Here is a 27,746-nt window from a genome sequence, read left to right as displayed (position 1 = left end):
GGAGGTAAGAACGAGAGATTTTGGCTCTTAGGCTCTCAAATATAAATGACATTTAAACACATCACCTCTGATTGGCTAACAGCACTGTGACGCTCCCTCCACAGCTTCACATCTGTGCAGAGGTTTTTCCTGATTCACTTGTTTTTCTATTTTATTTTATTGGCTAATGCAGGCAATGGAGGTAGAACGTGCAGCATGCATATGCAACTCAGTAAAAAATGGTTTCTAGTGAAATGACATCTTTAATAAAAAAAAAAAAAAAGCTGAAGTTGCTTTTTCTATCAGCACAGAGCTCAGAGCACCGGTCAGTGTGCCCATGGTAATATTTGAGGTGCTCAAGGGTAGTCTCTGGGGTGTCCCTCAGGGCTGGATATTAATGAAGCTTGTGTTTTGGGCCAGAGGAGTGAGTACATCAGGCCTTGTGTGTATCTCTCCAGTGTTGCTCTTCCCCACAGACTCATTCATCACGGCCTCAACCCTGCTGAGTTTGCACTCCAGAGAGCTCAACCTAGGCAAACAAAAAGCTCTATGCTGCTGTATACTCCCATAAACATACTCAAAAATTTATAGTGGGTGATATATTATTGGGCATTTTTTCTTGTCCATTGCTAGCTCCAGGAGGGTCAGCTGGTGGTGTGCCAGTTCCAATTCCTGCGATGGTCTGCGTATCGAGATGTGCCAGACTCAAAGAAGGCTTTCCTCAATCTCCTGGCCCATGTGCAGAAGTGGCAAAGAGAATGTGGCGAGGGACGAACCGTGGTGCACTGCCTGTGAGTTACACACACACACTTTAAATTTTCAGAACAGTCTAAAGCCGATCTGTTTAAAATTTTATCAAAACCAAAATACAACCCAAGAACATTCTGTCCAGTGATCCATTCTGATCCAGTACAAGAATCCAAAACTTTTATTTTAGTCTAAATAAATTCTGTCTGAATCCACCCAGTGGCCAGATAGAACACATTACTAGCAACCTTCTAGTTCATGTTCAGTTAACCTTCTAGGGAAAATGGTCTGGGTTAGTAGGGTTACTTTAAAATGTAATCTGTATCAGATTACTCATTACTTGTTCAAAAATGTAACAAACAATCCAGTTACTTACTATAAGTTGTAAATGGAGCGTCTCATCACATTAAATAGTTTTACAAAAATAATTTCAGAAACAAATTTCCGGGATGTAAGACGCTACTTTTTTCACACGCTGTGGATGAGCTTCAAAAGTGCTTTTCTCACCCAAATAAACTTTTTCCAAAAGAGATGTGTGTACATTTATCCTCAGCACAATGAAGTATGTAGCTACTTGACAATGTGAATCATGCATTTAAATTGTGGCTCTGAGCTTCCTGAATCCCAGGTTGGCAGAGCGTGCGGTGCTTCACGGAGGTTTCCGCTGTTACCTGTTGAGCTTTTATTTTCTGTAAAACTGGTTTGTGTAACTGGTTTTAAAGAAATTACTCAACAACACCCTTTTTACTCTCCCATAAATTAATATTATGCTAACAAATTAATTCTATGAAAAGTATAATTGTTTTTAATGTAATATTATGATATTAATGTACGTTACAATTACATTTGGTCAATCTTAAACACACAAAAAAAAAACAAAAAAAAACATTGGAATAAATTATAATGTATATCATAATATAATTATAGTATAACTGTCCACTCAAACATCTTAAAACATTTTATTATTGTAAACCAGCTATTTGAATTTTATATAGTGTTACAGATTTAAAGCAGGTCTTATATGAACCGAATAAGAACTGTCCCAAATGTCATTATATACATAAGTTTTTTCTTTCCCCATTTTTACAGTGTACAGTTGGAACTAAGTTGCGCACTCCCACAACAGCATCTCACAGCGGGGTTGCCAAAGCGGTAGCGACACCTCACAAACAGAGCATTGATAAGCAGCAGTTTAGAAATATAAATAACTGATAGTAATCACAGCAGCCCTTTAACAGAGCAAGAGCAGAACATGCTCCTTTCCCTCAGGAAGGCCAAGTAATTTATATACTGTTGCCTTTGAACTTTACATTTGTGACTTTTCCTGGTAAGCTACTGTATTTTTTTTTTTAAACCAGCCATGTCACAGCACTGTTGGACGTACATAAGGTTATTGGTTTAAATAGCCTATTTAATTAAATGTGCGGCTTATGGTCAGGTGCGGCCTGTATATGTAAAAAATATATATATATATATATATATAAAAATAAATTCCCCACCTACAAAAACTTTAATAGATTTGAATTTATAAACACCAGTGCATGTAATTAGATGCCTGCTTAGAAACTACAGTTGAAAATAGTTACACAAAAATGTTAGTGACAAGCCTGTTCAGTATTTGAGGTTTAAGATTAACTCGTTGATAACCAAAATCTTTACAAAAGACAGCAAACAATAGTGAACAAAATAATGTAATGTAAAAAGTATCATCTCCTTTAACAAATCCACAAATAACATAAATTAAATCATAAATTTGAGTTCTAATTTTTTTTATCAAAAAATCTTTAACAGAAAAACTCAAGGTTATCATCTGAGAAGCTGTGAAAAAAAGCTACTCAAGAGATTTACTGTCCTGAATCACCATGTGTTTCACTCACACACACACACACACACACACACACACACACACACACACACACACACACACACACACACACAAATTGTCACAAACCTTTTCCTGCATCAAACAAAAATTCTACCCACTCAGATACCTGCAGTCACGGTTCTCATATCCACACAAACAAACGTGTCTGAAAGGAGGGTTATTCAGAATGCTGCTCATTTGTGCCTGCAGTCATGTGCAGCCTCTGTGCTGAAAAGCACATCACTCAGAGCTGTCACACAGCGTTATTCCCCTGCAAGCAGAAGGAAAGAGATTATGGAGATGAAATCAATTATACTCTAATACTGAAAACAGTAGCCTCTCTCAGCTCAGCATCCGGAGCTGCCAAGACTCTGACTGCGATTGATTATCCCACTATGACCTTATCTGCCTACTACCGCCACTCCACTCCCCTTAAATGGCCTGCTGAATGCTGTTTGCTCAGGTTGTTGGAATATAAATGTGAAATGCCTGATGAAATGTTTATATAACTGTCCACTGACTTACATCAATGCATTTGTGCTACCCTACTCAGTGCATTCTTTCAAGCGTGATATTTGAGAGTATGACTGTACAGTCTTGCTAAATTTCATTGTTTTTTGCTGATTTGTTAAGGAACGGCGGTGGTCGTAGTGGCATGTTCTGCGCGTGTACAATTCTGATGGAGATGATTCAGTACCAGAATGTGGCTGACATCTTCTATGCAGTCAAGACCCTGCGCAATGCCAAACCCAATATGGTGGAGACGCTGGTAAGTACAGAGCCGTGCAAATTCCTAAAAGTAAGTAAACATGGCTGTGAAGGTGGGAACTGTTTTTTTTAGTATGGTTCAGTTGTTGACACCAGCAAGTCAGTAAAAAATATTTTCCCCACAAAACTGTCAATACCAGACTATATTGTGATATAGTCACCACTGATCAGGACAGGACACTAAGAGGGTTTTCACACCTACCCTGTTTGGTCTGAACCAAAACACAGTAGTGTTCAAATTAATAGCAGTCCAACATGACTAACCAGATTACATCACTGTTTTTGATATAATTATATTACCACAACGCAAACAAATTTACCAGTACAATAGACTTAGCATTAATGATATGCATGCTCTTGAGTCTGTGTATTTGAATAATGAATCCATTAAATAAATGATTTAATTAAATAGTTGTGTCCAAAATAATAGCAGTTTGAAGTTTAATTCGTAAGGTCAGTCATTCTGTGAAGAAACATACTAATGCGGATAAAATTTCTCAAAGAACACATCAACTGCCCTAAAACGAAATGGAGAAACTGATAAAAGTAAAATTGTTCTTTTGGTGTACAAGGGCCTCAGACAGATGACTCCCAAACTCAGATTTCAATCCACAGTACACTCTTCAGAGAGTGAAGCATCAAAATTGAGGGTATGGAGTGACCAGCCCAATCCCTGAACCTTATTAATATGACAGAAAATTTGTGGGGTGACATCAAAAATGCTGTTTCTGAGGCAAAACCAAAGAAATGCAAATAAATTGTGGGATGTAGATGTGGGCTGGAAGACGTGCCAGAAGTTGGTGGACACTATGCAACACAGATCTGAAGCAGTTTTTTTAAAAAAGAACTGCGGTTATACATCTAAATATTAGGTTGGAGATTCACAGGAATGCTAAATACATAAAGTACATATTTTGAGTTTGTAAAGACAAATGCAAACACTTTTTTACAGCCCACTGTTCTATCCTCTGTAAAGTAGTTAAAATTATATACATGTCTCTGCATGTTTTCATTTAGAAAACAGTGTGCAATGTTTCCAATGCATGGAAATAAAAACTATAAATATAGTTGTGCGCTTGACTGCTTGTGTTTTTAAACACACAGCTATTATTTTGAACACAACTGTAATAAGAAGGAAAGGTGCAATCTAAAGACATCTTGGTGGGCGCCGAGTGGTCCAGCGGTCTAAAGCGCTGCCACTATGAGTGGGAGGTCGCAGGTTCGAACCCCAGCTCATGCAGCTTTGCCATCAAACTGCCGGCATCAGAGGGAGCAAAATTGGCCCTGCTCCCTCTGGGTGGGTAGATGGCGCTCTCTCCCCACATCACTCCTAGGGTGATGTCTGCAGCACAAGGCGTCTGTGTGCTGATGTACCGGAGCCGAACCGCTGTGCTTTCCTCCAAGCGCGCTGGCTGCTCGGTAATGCTGCATCAGCAGCAGCTCGAAAAGAAGCGGTGGCTGACTTCACATGTATCGGAGGAAGCATGTGTTAGTCTTCACCCTCCTGATGATCTGGTTTGTCTCTGATTGTTCAGATTTTCAATTACAGTAAATTGAGGCAGGCTATGGGGTCAAAGGTGTCAAAAGTATTTACATTCATTACTCAGAAGTATAGATACTATTTTTTATTTATTTTTTTAACTTCTGTAGAACTTAAAGTATCGTTTAACTCAGCGTTTAACTCAAGTATAAAAAAAAATATGTAAAGTCTCTGCATGGATCATCTTCATACTAGGCTACATATGTCTGCTATGTTCTTGCTGGAGTGTGAAGTGATGTGCAGGTGTAATAGATTGCATACAATCCAATAGGGTGTGGGAATGTTATATGTTCATACTTCTGCAATAAAAATCACTGTGTGGCTGGAGGGATTTATCTGAATAGGGTTTTTTGAACAATGACAAGACGGAATGAAAACAAGCTGAAATTAAATGATAGTAACGAGGCTATGTTTCAAATGTAAGGAGTAGAAAGTACAGATTGTTATGTGAAAATGTAAGGAGTAGAAGTAAATCGTCTTCTGAAAAATAATTACTCCAGTAAAGTATAAATAACTGAAATGAAGTATTTGTACTTAGTTACTTGACACTTTTGGCTATGGTCACCTGTTAAATAGTTAAAAGAAGAAAAAGAACCAGTGTTGTGCCAAAATTCCACTCTCCTATGGGCCATGTGCATAACACAACAGATTACACTCATGACTCCTGTATCTACGAGGACTGTCGATTAACTTATTTTTAATTAGAAACTTTTGAAGTAAAAAATGCCATGACTAACTTTTTTTTGTGGTTTCTTTAGGAGCAGTATCGCTTCTGTTATGACCTGGTACTGGAGTATTTGGAGTGCTTGGAGGTCAGATAGCAACATATCTCCCTCTGGGCTCACTGTGAAAAGCAGGACTGCTGAAAGAATCACTTTCTCTCCATGTCTCTATAGAAATCTCTATCTCCTCCTCTCTCTTTTTAGGAGTCCTCCTTCCATACTTCTCTCTTCCCGTTTGACAACTTGGGGGAAGAAAAAAAATGGAAAACCGGCATATGAGCAGAGTCTGCCACCTGCCTCTTGGCCCAGAATGTGTAGTTCCAGTAGACCCTTCATGTCAGATGTTTAGTTTCTACTTTTAAGAGTTTTTGTTTTTACATATCTATATATATATTTTAAAGCGCCTCGTCATTCTCTATCCTTACTACAGGAATAACCTCAATTCCTGGGGTGTGGTAGAGAGCATGAGTGTGACTTGGCTTCATTTCATGAGACTATGCGTTCTGTTCTTCCTTGCTGGTGCTTCACAACACCTTCAAGTGTCCCTAGCTGGCTGGATTGAGGAAGCAAAACGATTACTTAGAAGGATTCTCTTTATGTGCAGCTCACTAGAGTTGCACATCTGAGTCCCGATCTGCCTCACCTTTCATGAGCAGCCAGGAGAAGCAATTGTGTACACACGCACGCATTGCAAACTTAAAGCATTGGATCAGCAGCCAGCTGTCCATCAACTGCCTATTCAGACAACAATGCCTTTTAATGCATCTCTCTGACAAACTATTGTTTTACAGTAAGCAAATTTGGACGTTTTTTTTCCCCCTCCCCGCTAAACTAGGCCTCTGGAATGCATAACAGCTGTTGTACTTTGGACTTTTACCTGTGGAATGATCCAGTGGACCTGCCAGCCACTCCTGGACCACCACGATCACATAATCTTTGTTGGATTAGGTGTTACAGATGCAGCATTTGTTACTTCATACATGGTGCCATACACAGTATCTCTCTGCCTAAAAGGAGAGCTGTTGTAAAATCGACGGCTCTGCTGTGGCTTCAGCGGTACCTGTTTTTTCTCTTTATTCTCACTGCAGATCTTCTCTTTTAAGTCTTAAGTCTGAAGAGCTAATCCATCTTGTGCGAGCAACGAGGAGTGCATTAGCCGGGTGCGGGCGGTCAGCATCGTCAAGGAAGAGGTGGATTACGAGCTGACCCCCATGCACTCCCTCAATAGCCGCACGAGAGCAGCACTAATGGAGTTTTACAAGCTCGTTCAAAGACTGCGGCAAAGGTGAAATTGTACTGGGAGTGACAAGACGGGAATGGAATTGAGCACGGGGAATCCACCACTCTCAATTTGTACTATTTATCTTCAGACTGACTTGTGTTTGTCGAGTGGTTTCTGTTGAACAGTGCGTGGATCTCTTGTTATAGGTGACCTGTGTAACTGTTTCACTGAGGCAGCATCCTGATTAGAATTTCAGCAGTGCATCAGTTAAGACATCAGTTATAAATTTTGGTTTAATTGGTGTTCTACCGAGAATGGAGGATGTATACAGAATAACATCCCACACAATCACCAGTCCACATGGCCCCCTTGATCTCCAAATGGACTTATGTGTTGTTATTTACACACAGATACACACTCAAATAATGAACCAAGTACTAAAATTGAACTGCTAAAAATGTCATTTCAAAGGTGCATCACATTGTAACTGTTGTAGAGAGCCACACATGCTCTTGATGCAGCTGGGTTGCTGAATTTACAGCTGTGCATATGTCACCCCAGATGTCAGGCTGGCTTCTGAGGTATCACTGAGTGACAGTCTCTGCAGCTAATAGCATCCAGCACAGTCCACGCTGCCAAGTCAAAGAGCCGGTTTAGAGAGTCAAGGGAATCCACCGAGTGGTCAGACAGATGGAATGGTTTGTAACAGGGAGGTGTTGTGGGTAAGAGCGCTCTTACAGAAAGAACAGCAGTGTTTGGCTTATTTCCCTGACCTGTCTTTTCTTTTACAACCTTGGACTTTGTCAGAAAGTGCCTGGACACTCACATTGGAAGTGGAGAGTATGTGTACATATAGATGTATATTTGTTATGTGAATAGTATGTGAATAAACCGCTTCATGTTTGGCCAGATTTAACAACTTAAAAGTAACCACAAAAAAGCTGAATGTACTGTACTGTATATGACCTGATTCATAACTATGCCACCAAATTATGCGATACATCCATAGCCAGCTGTGGATGTCATTTAAGAGCCATCCCAAAGCCCCCTCCATGAAGCCCACTTTGTAGCCATCCTAGCCCATGTAACTTTAGATTTTTTGACTTTTAGCCTGTCATTCCCACCTGCCTCATTCCAAAGACATTCAGAATCCCATCTGTTCTTCTGTACAGTATGTTGTGTAATGGTCTGACGTGTTTCAAGATTGCCCTGTTGAACAATGTGGAAGAACAATTTGAAGACCAATCCAATCTTATATTCATGTCTGGAAACCACCTCTAGGCTGGTCACTCATTTCTTTTTCATTGGTTGATTTTGTTTTTGTAAGTGTTTGTGTATGGTACTGAATGGACTGAAAAAGATTACTGTGTTTTTGATCATGTATTTGGAGCAGGGATGGGATATGAAGGCAGACATGTCACAGGGCTTTGAGGGTTGGAGGGATTTTTGTCCTTAAAAGAAGATAAATAAAACATTTCTTTAACTGGGGAGATTGTTTATGTATTTTGTTTTAATTATTATTTTAATATACACTATATGAACAAAAGTATTGGGGCACCTGCTTATTAATTTTTACCTGAGAAGGCAAGAATGTCGTTCCTGCATTTGTGGACGTAACTGTTTCTACTGTCCTGAGAGGATTTTCTACTGAATTTTGCAGCATGGCTGCAATGATTTTAATGTATTCAGCAATAAGAGTGTAAAACAATGCAATCTTAGATTGCTGGTATGGTATTGTAATGAAAATATCTTTGTAGCATGGATAAACATATTACAAAGATTACAAGTCGCTACCGCAGTATTATGCCAAGCTCTGAATGGGACTTTTTTTTTTTTTTTTTATCTCTCACGATGTTCACCATGTCAAGATTCACCTAGCTGAAGTCCTCAACAGCAAAGAAATACAAAACAAAAATAAACACCAGAAACATGTCATAGTTTGGTATTCACTGTGCCAAAATGTCTTAAATTGTTGTAAGAAATGGTAATGTGAAAATGGTAAAAAAAAAAAAAAAAAAAAAAAAAAAACGTATTGACCGAAATGTGTTGTAGGCCTGAAATGCAGGAATGAAGGTATATTAAATCTTATTACGCTAAAAATACATGAAACTTGTGATGGGAGGTATGATCAAAACTTTATCACTGTACTTTTTAAGATTTTCATTTTTTTAAGTTTCACAGTATATATATATTTTTTTTTTGCATGACCGTACTTTCACTTTGTCCCACAAAATTACACAATATATGAAGGAATCTGATTTCATTAGCAGAAAAACAGCTGGAAAATGAAAACTGATCTTAAAGAGAGATATGCCAACAACTTTAACACTTGCTTCCTTTTCAAAACTAACTCTTTTAAATAGTTCTATAAACACTATAAACAGACCTAAAATAGTTAATGTTTACGTATTCAAAAGGAATATTTTTCAAAAGCTCTAAGACACATTCTTGAAGTCCATGCATTACACAATTCCCTTTTTTCTCCAGTTAACAAATACATTCAATTCAGTGTGCATTTAAATTATTATTCAAGTTACAGTATTAATATATTTTAAAGGGCTATAGTTACTGCTCTTGAGTTTTATCACTTGTGTTAAATAAATGATTCTGTACCCAGTTGTGATTTTGGGCTTCTCAGGGGGGATAAGGGGAACTTTTCTCGGAGCTGTGGATTGATTGCATTGCTCTTTTCTGAATGAATAATTGCTGTTGTTTTTCTATTTTACTCTAATAAAAACACTCACACATTGAGGAACAGCAGCAGGAGACCTTTAGCTAAAGTGCTGTACTCATTTCTCTAGGCAGGACAATGCGTTTGACTACACAGAGCTGAGCTTCCAGTGCATTAGCTTGTTATTCTCAATGGCTAGTGTTAGTTAGCAAGCTGTAACTGCTTCTTTGGTGGTGCTGTTCTATATGGCGCTCCACAGCCTCTAGTGGTATGGCAGTTTGTGAAAAAAGCTTACTGGTTTTAATTTCCCCTCCGGTATACCACCCAGCACTACTTGAAACATATTGGGTTCAATACGGTCAATGAAGGTAAATGTAAATATAATACTGTGCTGACCTTTTCAAACTGGCGTTTCTTAAATCTTAAATCGATTAATATTCGTAACTTGTTTTTATTACTATTTTATGTTTTTGGTGAAAAGGGATTAATATTTTTAATATATTAAAAATTGCAATCAAACACTTCTCACAGCAGGACAGTAAATCCATTTCTAACTCATTTAAAGTGCACAATTATACCTTATAGACCATATTGTAAGGGTAAATTTCCAATGTATTTTTAATCTGGCTGACAAAAGCAGAGGGTGGCTGACAGATTCTGCAATAACAGATGTGAAGTTCAGCAATTCTAAATCTAAAAAGTGCACCTATAGGTTAGCTAAGACTTGCTGAAAACATTAAGGAAGTAACTTAGTTTAATGTGGTGTCCAAAGTCCTGCTCTAAAGGACGTACAGTATGTGATACATATCCTGCAGGCAGTGAAATGTGACCTAGAATGACTCCTTCTGCAGCTATATTCATATCGGCTGCACTAGGACTCTGACTCTCTCTCTCTCTCTGCCTCCCTCTCCCGAGTCTCCTCTCCTGCTGTGGCCTCTCTGGGCATACAGTGGCTGGTAGACACTGTGCGTGTGAATAATTCAGAAGGCCTGCAAAGTGATCCAGTGTTTAAACAGAAAGACTTGCCAGATTAATTAGAGGACAAGACCTCCCTCTGTCACCTTCCACTAAGTGAAGTAGAGCAGCCCAAGTTTCTGCTCTTTTCCTGTGTTCATATCCAATGAAGCACTTCCAGATATTATTTGCCCCAAGTGATAAGGATGATGAGAGGGAGGCTTTGATCCGGCTCTCTGGATCTGAATCTCTTGCACAGCCTTGAAGTACCAAAGCCAGCATCAGTCCTGTCTCATTGTCGTTTGTTTATCCACATCTGAACTGATGTGGGAAATACTGACACTTTGATATTAAAATGTGACTGCCAGCGAGGGATGAAGGGGAGGAGCATATTAGCATTCTGTCTTGTGCAATCTTTCATTCGCTGATAAGTTCACAGATTGAGTTTTACGCACACAGAAATGAAAATAAGTGATTGCAAGAAATAGGGTTATAAAAGAAAAACAAGATGCAGATCCAGACAGAGTAAGTGCTCCCTGCGAGGAATGACTGCATAATTAGGAGTTTGAATGCTATTTATTCCTGTGATTGATTTTGCTGGTGATTGTCTTGGTGGCCTAATCTCTGTGCCACATCTCTAGCGTTGGTTTGTTATTTGGTAAGGTGTCTGTGTATTTAGTGAAATAACAGAATATTTCAGATTTCTTAAAAGAGATTTAAAAGTTAATAAATAGATGAACAACCAGCTCACACTGACTTACTTTTCTTTGTTAGATTTTTTTTTCATCCACCAGGTTTCTGCATATTTTTTGGAAAAGGAAAAAAAGAAAAAGAAAAAAAAAGTCCTTAAATATCAGATTTCTTTTTGTTCTCGCTAGGACAAGGTGGCAAGGTCAGTATATACTAGTGGTATAATGGGCCACGGATAGTGCATGATACACACAGATCACTCATCACAATTCTGTGCGCATAAAATACAGATCAGTTGGTAAAAAAGGTAAACACAAAACATATTCGACCACTGCAATACCTCCAGCCAAGCCTTTGGTGGAACATGACTACATATTTAAAGCAGCATTGCCGCATTGGAGACAAACCTTATGCACATACTACAGTGTGAAGATCATGCCATATCTTTATGAACTGGACTGCCAGAGAAACATATTTCAGACCTCATTAGGTAGGCTACTGCTCATCCCTCCCAGCATCTCTGAACTGCAAATGATAAACCGTAGCCTACCTCAAATCTCTGTGTGAAATGCAGGATACCATTTACAACCAAGCATTTACATATTCACATCTACGGACAATTTTGCATAGTTTACCTACCATATATGTATTTGGAAGGTGGGAGGAAAATATAGGACTAGCAGGAAACCAACATAGACATGGGGAGAACACACCAAATAAGTGACCAGAAGGGATCAAAACCCTAGGCTCCCTGGAGCCCTGTGTCACACACTACCTGCAGTGCCACCAAGCTGATAACTTATAAAACTATATTGGGGGAAACAAACATTTTGACCAAATTTTACTCCATTAAAATTCTTAAAATGTACATTCAATGATGTTAATGGCTATCTATGTTTACCAGAAATAGCAGTACACTCACACAACTAAGAATCAAAGTAACTTAAACTTTTCTATTCTTCAGCAGCTTTTGTTTTTATCCACTGTTTTGTCTGACTCAACCTTTAACAGTTGTTTACTGCATATACTGGGATGTATTTGTTTGTGTACTGTGGTGTTTAGGCTAAACTGCAGAGAGTGCACTCGATTCAAGGACTAGCAGCCTTTTTTCTTTCAGACGTCAAAGCACCTGCCAGTTGGCTTTTGTTTTAAGTGTTTCAGGTCAAGCTCTCTGTTAAGAATGATTTTTGTAGTAAGAACTTTTATGCCAAGGAGGTGACCGAGCAAGAGATTAGGTTTAAAAATGCAGGGGTATTCCTTTAAATACAATTCTTAATCAAAAACTGCTGCTGCTGTTCTGAAGTGTCTATGATGGTCAAGCCTAGAGCGTATATACAAAATATGACTATGTGCTATCTAAATATACACACACAGGAACTAAGCAAACCCTGTAGTGTTGGGCGGTTGTCAGCAATGGGGGTGTACAGAGCAGGTGGAAAGCTTTTTGCCGTTGCGTTTCAGTGCACAGTAAAGCGGGCGCGAGAGCCCCTAACCAGATGGTGCTGGATGTTCCTGTGTGGGACGACAGATCCCACAGCTGGCCAAACACACCTCTTATCTGGACCGGTGTGCATGCGTGGGCCACTGAAACGCTTGGGCGGGCCTCCATTCCAGCCCGGGACAGAACAGGCAAGGTTTGTCAGGAGATAGTGCCATGCAGTGGATGCATGGATGAATTCCATCCTCCCTCTTACTTTTCCAGTTTATCAGTTGTTCCTTTCAACCCCGTTATAGAGAAATGGTTGACTGTGAGCTTTAGGTCTGAACCATCTGTTTCTGCTTGCTTTATCTGCACAAGATATGCTAGGGGATTTTTATTTTTATCAACTCAGTCTTTCTCCACTAGTTTATAAAACTGCTTGCCTGAATGCCTCCCTGGCAAAAGCCGAATATAAGTATGATTGTTTCCAGATGTTTTAATCAGTCAAGCAACAATTTAGATGTTACAAGGAAGAAGATATGGATTGTAAGCTGTAAACCTGTCAGAGGTATTTGCTTACTTAAGAAATGATGACTACCTTGTTTTAATATCACACTTTCATTTATCCTGTTGAACATAAAGACAGTGTCCCAAAGGAACTTGTTGATGTGACATATATCCAACTGATGTACAGCATATAAACAAATATCTTTAAAAGCCATGAAGCCTTTTTTAGACCATGCACCTCACACAATTAAACTAGATGCACCCACAGGAACATCTGCAAACAAACTAGGCCTGAACAATATGGACAAAAAACAAAAACAATGTGTAATAATGTGGTTAGATATCTTGATGTCAATGTGAAACAATAATTGAATGATATTAAAATGTATACTCCAAATTTCAATAAAAAATGCTTCATTTTGAAGTTCAATCACATTTATTTTGTGTTGTACCACTTTGCCGTGCTTCATAAACCAGTTTCACAGAAACACTGCTTGACTTTTACAATGTGCACAACATGGAGGGAATCATTAAATTAAGCAATAGAGGCAGAATTTAGATATAAACCTGAAATACACACAAATACACAGAATTAGAAAATCCTGTAACTGTCACTGTAGCCTGGTGCTGGTGTCATGAGACATGATTTCCAACAAAAATGTTGTGTCTCTAAACCTTTACATATGTAACACTACTAATTTTGAGGTTTGATAAAGCTGTTATGTTTGATTAGCTACAGTCTTTATTCACTATTTTTAAATGTTAGAATCTTTAGCATAAGACGTAAATGTGCATCTCTAGCTATGCCCCAAAACCTAGGCTAGAAGGGCTTTGGTGTTCCAAAGTTAAGAACTTTTTATGCAGCCAAATAAAGTGCAGCCAATGTTTAGAGCGATTTCAGGGATGCAACTGATTTATCGCTCCATGCACTCAGCCCTCAGATACTGGAATTATCATCTGCAGACATGGCCTATATTTCAAACAGATAATTTGATGTATTTATTGTATGCTGGACTAAGTGGTGCTGGCCACAATACTACAATAGGCCAATACTGGCCACACCACTTTAGAATTTATTGATTGAAGCAGTTTTTTTTTTAAAGTTATACCGTGGTGTCTAGACTCTCTGCAAGTTCCTCACTATCTGGTCATTCTCAAGAAATCCAGATTTAGCATGCAACCAACAGGAAAAGTTTCAAATGGCATTTAAAGGTAAATTGCTAACCTTAATGTATCATTATCCCAATGCAACATTACTTTAAACAATGATTTAAAAATAAATAAATAAATAAATATAGAGATCCATAAAATAAAAAAAATAAAAAAGTATATATTAATTGTAAAATTTCAAACATATTCCACTGAAAACCTAAGTTTAATAACCAGATGAAATAAAATCTTTTTAATTATGTGAATACAATGACTGACAATGTATTAATAAACAACTATTTTGATAATGAGAATGATATTTTAGAAAAAAGTATTAAATATTTCAGAAACTAAATATAGCAAGTTAAGCAGTTCAGTATATTCAGTTCAGTATACTTCGCAGTACTTCATTTTGAAAAATAAATATAAATTTTTCATGAACATTGCATATTATGTAAGAAAATTAAACCTACCAAAATTTAGTGATTGAAAAACTAGATTATTGTAGGCTACAGCCCCACAAACAATAAACCAGCTCAAATACAATCAACTACCAGGAACTCCAGCAAATGTCAAAAACCCCCTCTTACACATGGTATAGATTCATGACTATATAAAGGCATCAAGCAAATGGATGTTTTTTGTTTTCAGCTTTTGCTGCTGCTTTTTTTCCTCAATAGCTACCTGCCAGTAAGGAAATGCACACTGCATGTTAAAAAATATAATTTATATAAACAAAATGCAAAATAAAATTAATATCCATGTGATCTGACACTTCTGTGCATATAAATCATTTTATGACAATCTGTAAGTAAACATTTGGTGGGCCTTATAAAATAAATTTATTTTTTTTGTTTCTGTTTTAAATTGTTAGGTTTTTAACAGTTTAAAAAATAGTCTTCAGTATTTTAGATAATATATTGAAATCCTTTAAACAAAAAGGGTTGCAACTAATTTGTATTAACTTTAAAATATAAAACTAGCCTAGATGTTTTAAGAATTGGGTAAAATGTTTAGTTTAATAGTTTCTCCACAACTGGGTGGAAGTAGCTTCAGTTCTTACCATTTACAAAGAAGTAATAAATCCCCATTAAATGCCCACAGCAACATGCTATTCCTTACTAAATAAAAGCTGTTGGACAGATTTAGAAAAGTCATTGGGATATTGCTATGCCCTAAAGTTTTTTGATGCTTCTGGAATACTCAAAGCGAGTCTTTTTGGACATTCCCACACCAGCTATATGCCCACACACTGTGATGAATGTGCAGGTATGTACACAAAACACAATGGGAAACTGTAGTAAATACAGATACAAACAGAACAAATTCAGTTTTCAGATTAAATTCTGTGTATTTTCATGTTCATATCTGAATTTGGTTTTATTCTTCAATTTTGTAATTGTGTTTTCTGCATTAGGAAAATTCTAGCGCCCTACATGTGTATAATGCTTCATAGTCAATTTCTCTTTACTAAAACAGCTCATCTCAACCACAACAGATGCTCAGCTGTAGCGGCATGTGAGAATGCTGTTGCAGAGGATGACTGACCTTTTCTTACTAACTACAGAGGCACCATGAGTTTTAGGTAAACTTTCACTCATTGTTTAAATTACATAAATACTAATATATTGTTAATAATAAGTTGTGCGACAGTGTGTTGAGCAAACTTAACTTTTCTCTATAGAGATTTGAGAGGAGCTGCTTAACTGGTAGCCATTTTGCCTGCCACAGTCAATGTCTTCCCTTGCTTTGAAAATACCTTCAAAAAAATTTAGTTCTTTGTGGATTTAAACAATGACTAAACTATTGTGGAGGATGAACTGGTGTTGGAGACATTCCTTTTCTTATTAACTTTATTGATAAATGTCAAATCTAAACCATTTAGGTTTTTTGTTTTGTTTTATTTTAAACATAAAAAAATCTACAAAACCTACTGAAATTCTGAGATGGACACATTGCTGAAAAACAAAAAATGTACTTAATGTTTTTCAAACCATGTGCAGGATAAACAATAGATGTTAATGATGTTTTTTCTAACATATACATTGCTTATCAATCAATTTTGTGAGAATAAGTCTATTGGCATTGCATTTGCAAATACATGTTTAATACTGACCCCTGGCATCGGCCCAGAATGGAAAAGCAGTTTTGCAACGCAATTGCAAGATCTTTCTAGTGATGTTAACACTTTGCATGTTCGACTGTTCCGTGACCAACAGACTACTGAGAAGAAGTCTTTATAGAACAGTATCACAAAGGTACTACAAAGGACACCTCAGCCACTGCAACATATTTTTAAACAACTAGGCCTGGGCATTCTGACAAGACTTAATCATATCCACTAGGGTTTGACCATATCCACTATTTTTTTATAGCGCCATACTGTGTCAAAACACCACTGAGGTATACAGTATTACAGAAAGCAGAAATTTTGTGAGATCTTGTGTCTATGTGGCTACAATACCACCAACCTCTGTGTCTATTGGGACATTGCAATTTTTTTTTTTCAGTCATACAGTAAATGTTAATCCATCAGTCTGACTACTATTAGCACAACTAATCAAAAGACCTCATTAATATGATTGCCAACATTCTGTTCATCACAGAACATGTTCTAATCTGTCAAACATCTCAAAATATAGGGCTCCGAGTGGTCCAGGGGTCTAAAACTGGAGCAAAACTTTCCTGCCCAACAGACAAGCAACACTGGCCAAAATCCTATCCACATTCAACATAGGAGGCCCAGAAAACATTTTTTTGCAGGACAGTGCAGCATTTCTCTCACATGGGACATGGCAAAATTCACAGAAAATCAGCGTACTAGACTTGTGAAAAGATACAAATTTGTTTTACCTGTTTGTACATAATTAACAATTATTAACTGATTAATAAACAAAGATAAGCACTTGTCCTACAATTTTGCATGTTTTTTTTTTGCAAATTTTGCAAATTTGTTTGTCTGGTCTAGCTGCTAAAATCATGAAGAAAAGGTCATGATTGTTGCTTGTGCTTCTGTTTTCAGGCGCAGGTCTCCTGGGGTGGCCTGTGTACTGCTGTGCCCGTCAAAAGTTAGAAGCTAATTAAGAAAGTTCTAAGCATGAGCAATGCAACAATCGTTCATCATGACCTTTCCCTGTTAGCTCTTGACGAGACACTATGATCAGAAAACAGTTCAGAGGATCAAAGGTAGAGCTGCAAACATTTTTGGTACTCTAACGTCATTATCTGCGGCCTAGGAGAGACTGATTATCAAATAAATGCTAGATTTTAATGCTAATAGTGTTTTTCAAGGACTAATTAAGACCCCTTTTTACTTCCTTTTAACCTTCTGTCATCACATATATAAGCTTTTTAGAAAACAACAGTCAAATCACTGATACTTAAACCTTATTTTCGCTTCAGGATTGTGAATGTGACATGGCTTTACGAATCAGATGCGTTTGTTTGACCATTTTTACCCTAAAATCTAATAATTATCAGCAAACATGATAAACATAATTTAGTTGGGTTCTTAAATACAGGAAATTAGGCAGGCACAATGAGCCACTGTAAACATGTTTACATTTTTAAGAGCCTCTGATCTTTTTTTTTATATGCAGGCCACTTATGTTGTGCTTAAACAAGACCCTGGCATGTGGAGTTATTTTGATGAAGCTTCACCACAATAGCGAATGTTAGGCAGCAGATTGCTAGAGTAAACGTCACATTCATGTTTATGCTGAGTTCCTGTGCTTCTGACAGAATCATGATGCATTTCGTTACTTTTTTCAAAACTGCATTTTTCTATAAGCTTGGACATTAACAGAAGGCTGAGGGCTGTGTTCGAGGTGTTCTCTCTTTGTTTGCATTTTCTGTTGAGTTAAGATCACATGTTTTTTTTTTTTTTAACTATAGATTATTAAAGAGGCATGGGATTAAAAAAAAAACACCATGTCTAAGTATCTACAGCTCTCAATGTTGCTGATGATTTCCTTTTGTTCAAGTGCAGAAAAACAGTGCAATGTTTTGGAACACAGCCATGTCAATATGACCTTTTTATAAAAAAACAAACCAATTGGAAAGAGAGAAAAAAAAAAATCCACACTGCCCCTTTTATTGATTGAAACATTAAATACAGCAGAATATTTATTTGAAAATATAAACTAAATACAAGAAGAAGAAGAAATGCAAACGTGCTAGGATAATGACACAAAGGATTTACACAAGTTCGGTGTCATCACTACACTCCCAGACAATATGCCCATGTGGGGTCTGTATAAGTCTGTACGGGTTCCATTTTGGCTTTACATACGAATGTCAGTGATGGCCTTATTGAAGTCAGTGATGGGAATAGAATGAACATGGGCCCTATCTGGGTTGTACATTCCACATTGGGTGTAGACAGAACCGAAGTGAGATTAAAAGTGGGTTGTACTCATGGAGTCCGTTTGGGAAGCCTGAGTCTCAGTAACAAAATCTTTTCAAACCCACTCAGAGCTTGTGTAACCCACCTAGCCTGCATTACACCCATGTGAACCCTACGAGTAGAGGCCGACCGATCGATCGGCCAGCCGATTTAATCGGCCGATTTTTGTTATTTTTTTATCAATCGGCATCGGCCGATTTTCTTATTTGGCCGCGCCGATTTTAATCCGGCACATCTGCGGGCAGCTACTTGGAACGCAGCGCAAGGTTTCAAGAGTGAGCAAGACTTTCAACGGGTAAGGCATCCATTTTTACAATCCAGTGTCCCAAAGTCTATATTTTCTCTCATGATTAGTAATCTGTGATGTTGCTTCATTTACTGAAAAAGAATAGAATTTCAACTGCATCGGTGTTGTAGCATTTCTCTCCAAACTATGCTTAGCGTTGATGGCAGGAGTGCATTTGGAATGCGCCCTGACTATGCAAGGCAAGCCCTATCTATAAGCTCTAGTATAAAATAACTGACGTCTCTTCTTCAGAAACGAAAATCTAAGTAAATAAAATCAAATTAACACTTGATATTTTCAGTATTTAAATTATTTTTAGACGAAATGAAAAAGGGCAGGACTAAAACTGTTTAAGGATATTCGCAGCATCAGCTGCGCTGAAATAATAATTACTGGTTAGTCAGGATTATTAGAGGACTGTACTTCTCCTTATATATAAATAAGCTTTATTGTAAACGAATTAATAAAACAAATAGTTTCTAAAATAATGGAGTTAAAATAAAACATCTCTTTTTCCTTCACTACAAACAGACATTAAATCATGCCGCCTCCTGCTGTTCTGCTGTAAAACTCACCCGTTTAAAGCGGTTTGCGCTGTTAGATATTAAATGAAACGATGAGCAGAATTTTCTGTTTTGTCGGGTTCTACTTTAGAACCCCCTCCAGACTTTTCTGATAAAAGCTCATTTTATCCTGAACCTATAAAGTCCGCGCTCTTCAGCTTTCTCAACTCATTTTCCGCTCACGCACCGAACCTCCAGTACAGCTGATGAGACGCGTTTCTCTGGCTAAGGAGCTCATTTGAAGAAGAAAAAAAAAACAGATAAAGCTATATTTAAATTACAGCACCTGTCTGTTTTTGCATTATTTATAATTTTATTCTTAATTTAAACGTCACCCATTTTTGTAAAATAATAGCTGCAGCCCTAATGTGAACATTTTATAACATTGTCCTCCCATGTCCATTCGTTTTCAACTGCATTGAGTTGAAGAAGAAATGAGCTTTGCTGTTTTGGAGTAACTATCTAAAGTTGTCACATTATGGAAGTCTTCTTGCACTCTGTTAAACATATTAAAATGAATAATTAATAGACTAACAGACTGCAACAAGTCATACATTTGTTAATTAGTAGGCCCCTACAGTAAATTTTATATAATAGCCAACATAATATTTCTACTATAAACATGAATATATAGTGTATATAGAACATATGTTATATAATGAATAAAATAAAATGTTATGGATAATACAATCTAAATAAAATTAATATTTTTTTATTAACATATAGTGATATAGTAACATTAAAGTCACTATAAAATGCTAACCTTATTTTCAATAAATTGTGTGAAGTTTACAACTGTTGTGCCTCCTCTTACTAGTATGATTTTAAGCATGCCAAATAAGTATAATACGATAGCATATCGGCCCTAAAAATCGGCAGGTCACATCGGCCATCGGCTGACTCTGACCACTAATGATCGGTATCGGCATCAGCCTTAGAAAAACCCATATCGGTCGGTCTCTACCTACGAGGACTGTATTTTTTGCACTATAAGACGCACTGGATTATGAGGCGCACAATCAATGAACCTCTATTTTCATACATAAGGCGCATAATAAGAGACATTATAAGGAGATTCTAATTCAGCAGGTCTCGCTGCTGGGTGGAGGTGGTTGCTAAGCTAAGTGAACAAAACTGTATAAAATCAAAGTCAACAATCACAGATTACTCTACTTAAAACTGTTTTTTTGGGTGAGTAAAGCACTTCCGATTATTTACAGTAAACTTAGATTCCAGAATTTCTCCAGGACTAACTCTGGAACATTAGCAGCTAATGTCGCCCGACAGCGCTACATTTAGTAATCCTGAGTGTTCCAGTTCGTTTCACGTAGCTCGTTTTTAACACAGTAAACACGCAGGCTACGCAGGCCTACAGGCCGATAATACTCACCTCCAAACGGGGAAATATTGGTTAGCGGCTAATTCTAGTGCAGCCCTGGTGCTGCAGAACTAAACTGAAACTCCTTTATAATGCTGCACTTCAGCAGAGTGGCTGCTGAAGTTTTTCACAATAATTATGTTATGTTAACATATACAATAAATGGACATGACCCTAACTTTTTGCTGATTGTTTATCTTGCCTGTTTGTTTACATACAAATCGACCAATATTGTAACTAGTAATGCAATAAACAATACATAATTATGCCTTCATACACAGAGTAGACTGAGGTAGGTGGGGGAAAAAAAGGAAATAGAATTGCAGGTCGTAATCGCATTTTGGACTTCTTCATACAGTTTAGGTATGCAGCTCTCGCTAAATTGTTGTAGAGATGAAATGTTGTATTTTGGTTCCAATGTGTGCAGAAGCTTACAAAAGCCTTCGTTTTCTACTACACTATAAGGTTTGCATATCCTTTGGTTTTAAGTTGCTTTTTCAGGTTTGTGACGAATTCTAAATATCTGTCAGAATCCAACTCCCCTTCACAGACACATGCAGCCAGTAGCAGAATAAGTGTAAAAGATTATCCTTAGGATCCTTTCACTTTCCTTTTCCTTTCAGTTTATAAATAAGAGTTAAGCTACAGTTACAGTAAATAAATTAATTCTGAGTCTAAGCGTGTGTCTATACTGCTACATGACGCACCTGCACACCAAGGACAGTCGGATTTCGGTACACCACCAATTCTTTTTTTCTGTGGTTTGTTTAAAGACTTGTTCAAATATACATAAAACAATTGGGGAAATAAATTAACAGATAAATAGATAAATAGTTACTCATCTGTTATAAATGACCAAATGTGATAGCTGCAGAGATGAAAGTGACCGAGTACGCCAGCACACTGTAAAAATAAAAATAGTTGACTTCGAGAAGTTATTATGAGAATAAATTGTTATATTAAACAGAAAAAAAAGAAGGTTAACTGCTTGGGCTGCGAGTTTAAGAAGCTCGGAGGGAAAGGACATTATCTGCTCATGATCTGTTACAGGACTACTGGGATTATTATTATTTAAATTTCTAATCTGCTGCTTGTTAGTGCTCTGTTTATATAGTTAGATAATACAGTGTGCAGATTTTGCCATAAAGGCGTAGCTACCGGTAGCCTAGCCTTCTGCTTCCCCCGCAAGACCAGTCGGGAGAGCACACGCTACTCAGCAAAGCTGTTAACTGTTGAGCTTATTTTCTTTGTAACTGAATTAATAATATATCTTTCAACACCTCCATTACTCTCCCATACATTTATATTAGGTTTACAAATAAATACTATGAAAAGGTAAATGTTCTAGCACAATACCATAATTTTAATGTCTGACATGTTACAATTACATTTAGTCACATCTAAAACACATATTGGAATAAATTATCTGATTAATCAAAATCGCAATATAAATTGCCCACTCAAATAAAACTTGGTATTATTATTATTATTATTACTACTACTTTAGACCAGCTATAGAACTGTTCCAAATTCCATTATATAAATTTTGATATTTTTCTTTCCTCATTTTTACACTGCACAGTTGGAATTAAGTCTAATAAAACACAATTCCACATTGTATCACAATGTTGACACGCATATCATGCTTCACAGTATATTTGATAACACACAGATAGTCCTCCTGAATCAATAAAAGCTTAATTTACTTTATTTTTGTACTGGAAGTGATTGTAATTATATTCCTTTGAAAACCTTCATGAACCAACGCACGCTTTCCCGACAAGGCATCTCATGCCGAAATCAAAGCGCAACATAAGCTCGACTACCGATAGCAACGCCTTGCAAAATCCGCACACTGTATTGTTTGAATGTAACAATAGAGCATTAATGAGCAGCAGGTCATAAATGTAAATAACCGATCATATAATAAGAAATTAAAATAAAAGAAAAGGTACACTGTTATGTTTCGAAAAAAAAAAAATAATAATGTTTTCATTTGCTTATTTAAGATGCTGAAGCGAAAGCACAGCATTTTCTTTACAATATTAAATCTCTGTTCACTTCAGAAAAAAATACATAAACTGCCATTTTAGAATATCGTGATAATTCGAATTGTGATCTCAGTATCTTCAATCAAATCGAATCGTAAGCAGAGTATCGTTACATCCCTAAAAACTGGTGAGCTTTATTAACCATTCACATCCTGCATCCACAGCTAGTGACAGACACATTCTTGCTATAATAAAGAAAAATCCACATAAATCTCTGAAAGAAAATAAACACGCCTCAGAAGACAAGTGGGGTTTGGTCAATAACAGCTGTCTACTTTATAAACAATAGTAAAGAAGCTACACAGCAACATGAATGGTACAACCAGTTCATATGGCAAGGTTACAGTTTATTAAAGAGTATCATAACAGTGGAAAGAGCAATACACTTCCTAGCAGACCAATCTGGCCATTCTGTTTCATGGCTATCTATGGATTTACATATTTGCTGTACAACATTACAACATTTAAAGGTTAGGTTATAAGTCATGGTGTAGCTATGTATAGCTCATGTACAAAAAGGTATTAATGTAATCTGTAAATGTGTAATTTGTAATTTATTCATCATCAGCCATTAAAGATGCTGATTCTGTTTTGCAGTAAGAAGAATAAACAAAAAAAAATCATTCTCATCTGTCTCTTTTCAACTCCATCTCTTGGTATATCATCCAGACATATAGAGACATTGATCTTGATTATATGTCATATATTTTGAGCTGCATTTACTAAAATTCCTCCAGCCTGGAGGCACCAGACAGAAATGAGCACATCTCTGCCCTGAGGCGTGTGTATTCTAGCGGTAGCCAGATCTGTTCTCTTTACAATCAGAACCACACTGCCTGTCTGAGCATGCCATGTTCAGTGTTGTTCTGGTTCCACTACTGTCAGCTTGACTGACTTCTTGCAAATTGTCTTGAGCTAAGGGGTGACTGCGACAGCAGTATGGGTGTGTCTGGCCATCTCCTACTGACCTTCAGTGTCACTTTGCTTTTCAATTAGAAACCCAAACACTGTTCACTACATCTGCTTTATCAGAGACTCACGAGGTCGAGGCCCAACCAAACTGTCTGAATACTCACAGCTGTGTGTGTGTGTGTGTGTGTGTTTATAAAAGCCAGATCTTCTGTGGCAATATAAGGTCTGCCCTCTTTAATGTGAACTCTTAATATTTGATTTTTCTGATTGCACTACAGGTTCGTCTGTATAAATGAGAAACTTGGAAACATTGCTGCAGAGGTTTGTCAGACAGGAACAGGAATAATTTATAACTTTGTTTTTTTTTTTATACTTGACTGCATCTTCTCTACTTATATATTACTTTAGTAAACACTATTCCCTCACTATTCTCCATACTAATATTTTTCTTATTATTAAAATGATCATTTTACTTGTTAAAGGAAATCTACATCTATACCTCCAGATTCAGGAATAGGGCCACATGCATCAGTATGGACTCCTCCCAGCTAGCACACTCACTTTTTGTCCCGCTCCCCTCAGGCAGGAGGCTGCAGAGCATCAAGTGCAAAACAACAAGACTGAGAAACAACTTAATTCCAGAAGCTGTAAGACTCCTAAACTCACTGACACTTTATTGCCATCTATTGCCAATTGCTCTTTGGGTATAACTGGACCGTGGGAATACAATTTTGTTTTACCACATGTGATGTAAAATGACAATAAATCTCCTTGAATCCTTGGAGAAAAAAAATAATATTTCAAAGGGCTAGATTGGCTTGGATATTTTTTTCCCTTAATAAATGAAATCTTATTCTAAAAAAATAAAAAAAAAGTTATATTTGTCTCATATAAAAGTTTGTTTGATAATCTGAAGAAATTTAGTATGACAAAAATGCAAAAATATATTTGTAAGGGGGCAAATACTTTTCTACGCCACAGAAACCTCAAATTATCTGCACTGATTAACTTTTTTTTTATTATTGCTGTCTCAGTATATAATTATTAGCTGGTACAGGTAGAGCACGGTTTAAATTTTAAGGATCTGCTTAATATAGTTTTAGGAACCAAAAAAATAGGTCAGCACACTTGATATTGGACTGGATGTGATGTGGATCACCACGATTTCGTGGAATTGTTTGTAACTAATGCTAAGTTCTGCATTTCTTTAAATGTATTTCAAATGTACACATACACTATGACTTATTCTAAGTATGCTGTAACAAAATGAAACTTAAATCTCATAATTTGTCATAGACCCAACAAAATTCACTTAAACCTAAATGAGTTGTGTATATAACAAATGCTTAGTCACAAGAACAAAACATTGGTGACCACAAGAATAAATTTCAAGCTTTGGCAAATTTACCTCAATCTGTCATTAACAGTCCCGTGTTAACCCCGATATCCGTAACAAGACCAAAGCACCATGTTTAAGGTACAGTTAGTGTAAACTGTGCAGTAGAAGCACAGAACTAGTACTAGAAACAAACTTACTTTTATAATGTTTAAATTTGAAAATTATATCTAAATTTAAAAAGACATAATACTGTAGACACTGAAGTAAAATAAGGAAACAGTGCCCCCAGAAAGCTGAGCGAGGATGCCAGAGACTCTTCTTTGGATTAATTATCATCCGTTAACAACACTGTGTATATCAAGTTAAAAGGCTACTTGTGCTTCCTCCATCCTCATAACATTATCTAGATATTACCTGAAGCATCAAAATAGTCCTAGAATGAAACATTGTAAAGAATGGTATATTATTCACATAAATTAATTAATTAATTAATAAATACCAAAAAAATAAAATAAATAATCAGTGTCATTATAATGACACGTCTGAAGTACACCAGAAAGTTGAATGTGAATATGATACCAGTGTTAGCATAGGATACTTTAAAAGACGGGAAATCAGCAGAGATGTAAAGCAATTAAGTAGAACTACTTCAGTACTGTGCTTAAGTACTAAAATGCTGTATCTGCACTGGAGTACTGTTTTATTCTACGATACCCATGTTTACTACATATTTTTTGTTGAGTTTAATACTTTTACTCCAAAAAATGTTCTATGTGCTGCATCGTTACTCATTAGAATTATAAAAATGTTAGGAATCTTTCCAAACCCATATTATCACCAGGCTTAATAAGGCTCCTCATTATTAAGCAAATCAAATGAACAAGCTAAGCTTATAGAAAGACAGCACATGCCCCCATTCTGCCTTTCACTCTGAGAACTTGTGATACTGCTTTCTGTAATAAGTACATAACACGGTACTGTACTTTTATTTTCAGTACTTGAGAAGTACATTTTAGAATAAACTACTTACAATTCTTAAGTACAAAACATGTTAAATAGTACACTACAGCTTTTACACAAGTGATTTTTTTTTTAACAAAGTGTGTCTACTTTTACTTAAGTCAGGGTCTCTAATACTTCACACATGCCTGGAAATCAGCCAATCACACAACATTAGCCTACAGTTATAAATGAATGCAAGTGAAAATACAGATGACTGCAGAACAGCCTGACAGCAGGATACCTTCAGCAATGTTCCTGACTAACACAAGAACCTCACCGTTGCATCAGCAGTCAATGACCCTACTTAGGAATTATTTGCATTTAAATATTTTTAGGCATCCTGCTATAAATATACCCAACACACAACTAAAATGTGAAACTGTACCCAAAATCAAATTTATAACACACAAATCGTTACTCTCCAACACACATTTTTTTTCTTCTTTTTTTACTTATTTTGACATGAGAGGTGTCAAGTAACAAAGTACAAATACTTTATCTAATTTAAGTAGAAATTTGCAGGAGTAAAGTTATTTTTGAGACAACTTTTTATTTCTATTATTCAGATTTTAAAAACCATCTTCGTTTTCTTCTATTTCATTTCTGCTTATTTTAATCTGAAAAAAAATCTGAAATGCGAAATGTCCGAACTAAGCTGACTAAGCTGAAATGTCCGAACTTTTTTTTTTTTTTTAACTATGTTTGCATTGTACTAAAATCCATTAACTTTCAATGGGTACATGCGTAGCTGAAACAGGGAGCCTTTAAGAAGTGTTGAAACCGCTAACCTTACTTTTACACTTTTACTTGAGTAAAAAGCTTAAGTTAATACTTCAACTTCTACAGAAGTATTTCAAACCTTAGTATCTATAGCTACTTCTACTTAAGTAATGAATGTGAATATTTTTGACACCTTTAATGAACAGTGGACCAAACACACACACAAACACACTCTGAAACTCATAACGTTACCTCATAATTTAAAAACTAAAAAAGGCCCGACTAGCGGCTTGGGTTCAGTTTAACGGAAGCAAAACTAAACCTATAGGTTAGCTGTACTTTAGTGGTGTGATTTAAGTACTCACGACCTCTCCAGGGAAAGTTCTGGTCCTCAGAAGAAAGGGGGTGGTGAGAGAACCGGGCCGTACCATTTGAGGGCGGTACAGTGGGGCTCATGGTTTGGTGTAAGAACCAAGTCAACCACAGCTCCTCGTCGGCGTCTTCAGCTCCCTTCACTCCACAGACACGCTCCCGTCTCCTGTAATTACACAGTTTTACTGAGCAGAGCACTTCTTTACTCATATTTCACACACAAGCAGCTACACAGTAACTAACAACCGCCCTGCTGAAGTAACTAACACTAGTTAGCATGGTGTGCTAACCAAACTCACACCTGCTGTTTCAGATTAGCAACTTCCAACAGCAGAGTGTTACAGTTTTATAATACTGAGAAAACAAACATATATCTGCACAGAAACACAGTTTACCTTAGAAATGTGTTTATAACTGACACACATGCAGTTCAACCGTCTGTTTGCCGCAATTCGGACGCTTTAATTCACTAAACTAGACGCTGT

The 27,746-nt window shown here is 36.8% G+C and overlaps 1 protein-coding gene and 1 long non-coding RNA gene across 13 annotated transcripts in view; one reads left to right on the top strand and one right to left on the bottom strand.

Annotated features, from left to right (window-relative positions):
- Positions 1–27,746, top strand: part of ptprub (protein tyrosine phosphatase receptor type Ub) — a 595,528-nt gene that overhangs the window by 260,545 nt on the left and 307,237 nt on the right. For 8 of the 11 annotated variants that reach the window (XM_049480639.1, XM_049480638.1, XM_022673672.2 and 5 more), the window contains 4 exons: positions 613–770; positions 3,224–3,359; positions 5,657–5,710; positions 5,825–5,939. In XM_049480639.1, coding sequence (XP_049336596.1) covers positions 613–770; positions 3,224–3,359; positions 5,657–5,710; positions 5,825–5,899 — 423 coding nt within the window. In that variant the 3' untranslated portion in view covers positions 5,900–5,939. Of the gene's footprint in view, positions 1–612; positions 771–3,223; positions 4,813–5,656; positions 5,940–27,746 lie in introns of those variants that run through there. The other 3 variants (XM_049480640.1, XM_022673673.2, XR_007439597.1) reach the window with 2 other exon arrangements.
- Positions 175–27,746, bottom strand: LOC111193337 (uncharacterized). Of its 2 annotated transcripts, none has more exons than XR_002650447.2 (4): positions 27,657–27,746; positions 27,255–27,427; positions 2,710–2,861; positions 175–768 (listed from the first exon to the last, which is right to left on the bottom strand). It is a non-coding gene; the product is annotated as an uncharacterized LOC111193337 (long non-coding RNA). The 2 variants fall into 2 exon arrangements; XR_002650448.2 differs by having other exon boundaries at positions 2,718–2,861.

The sequence above is a fragment of the Astyanax mexicanus genome, chromosome 6, assembly GCF_023375975.1.
Source record: "Astyanax mexicanus isolate ESR-SI-001 chromosome 6, AstMex3_surface, whole genome shotgun sequence".
Classification (NCBI taxonomy): domain Eukaryota; kingdom Metazoa; phylum Chordata; class Actinopteri; order Characiformes; family Acestrorhamphidae; genus Astyanax; species Astyanax mexicanus.
Note: the sequence above shows the minus strand (reverse complement) of the source record. Positions and strands in the feature narration are given on the sequence as shown.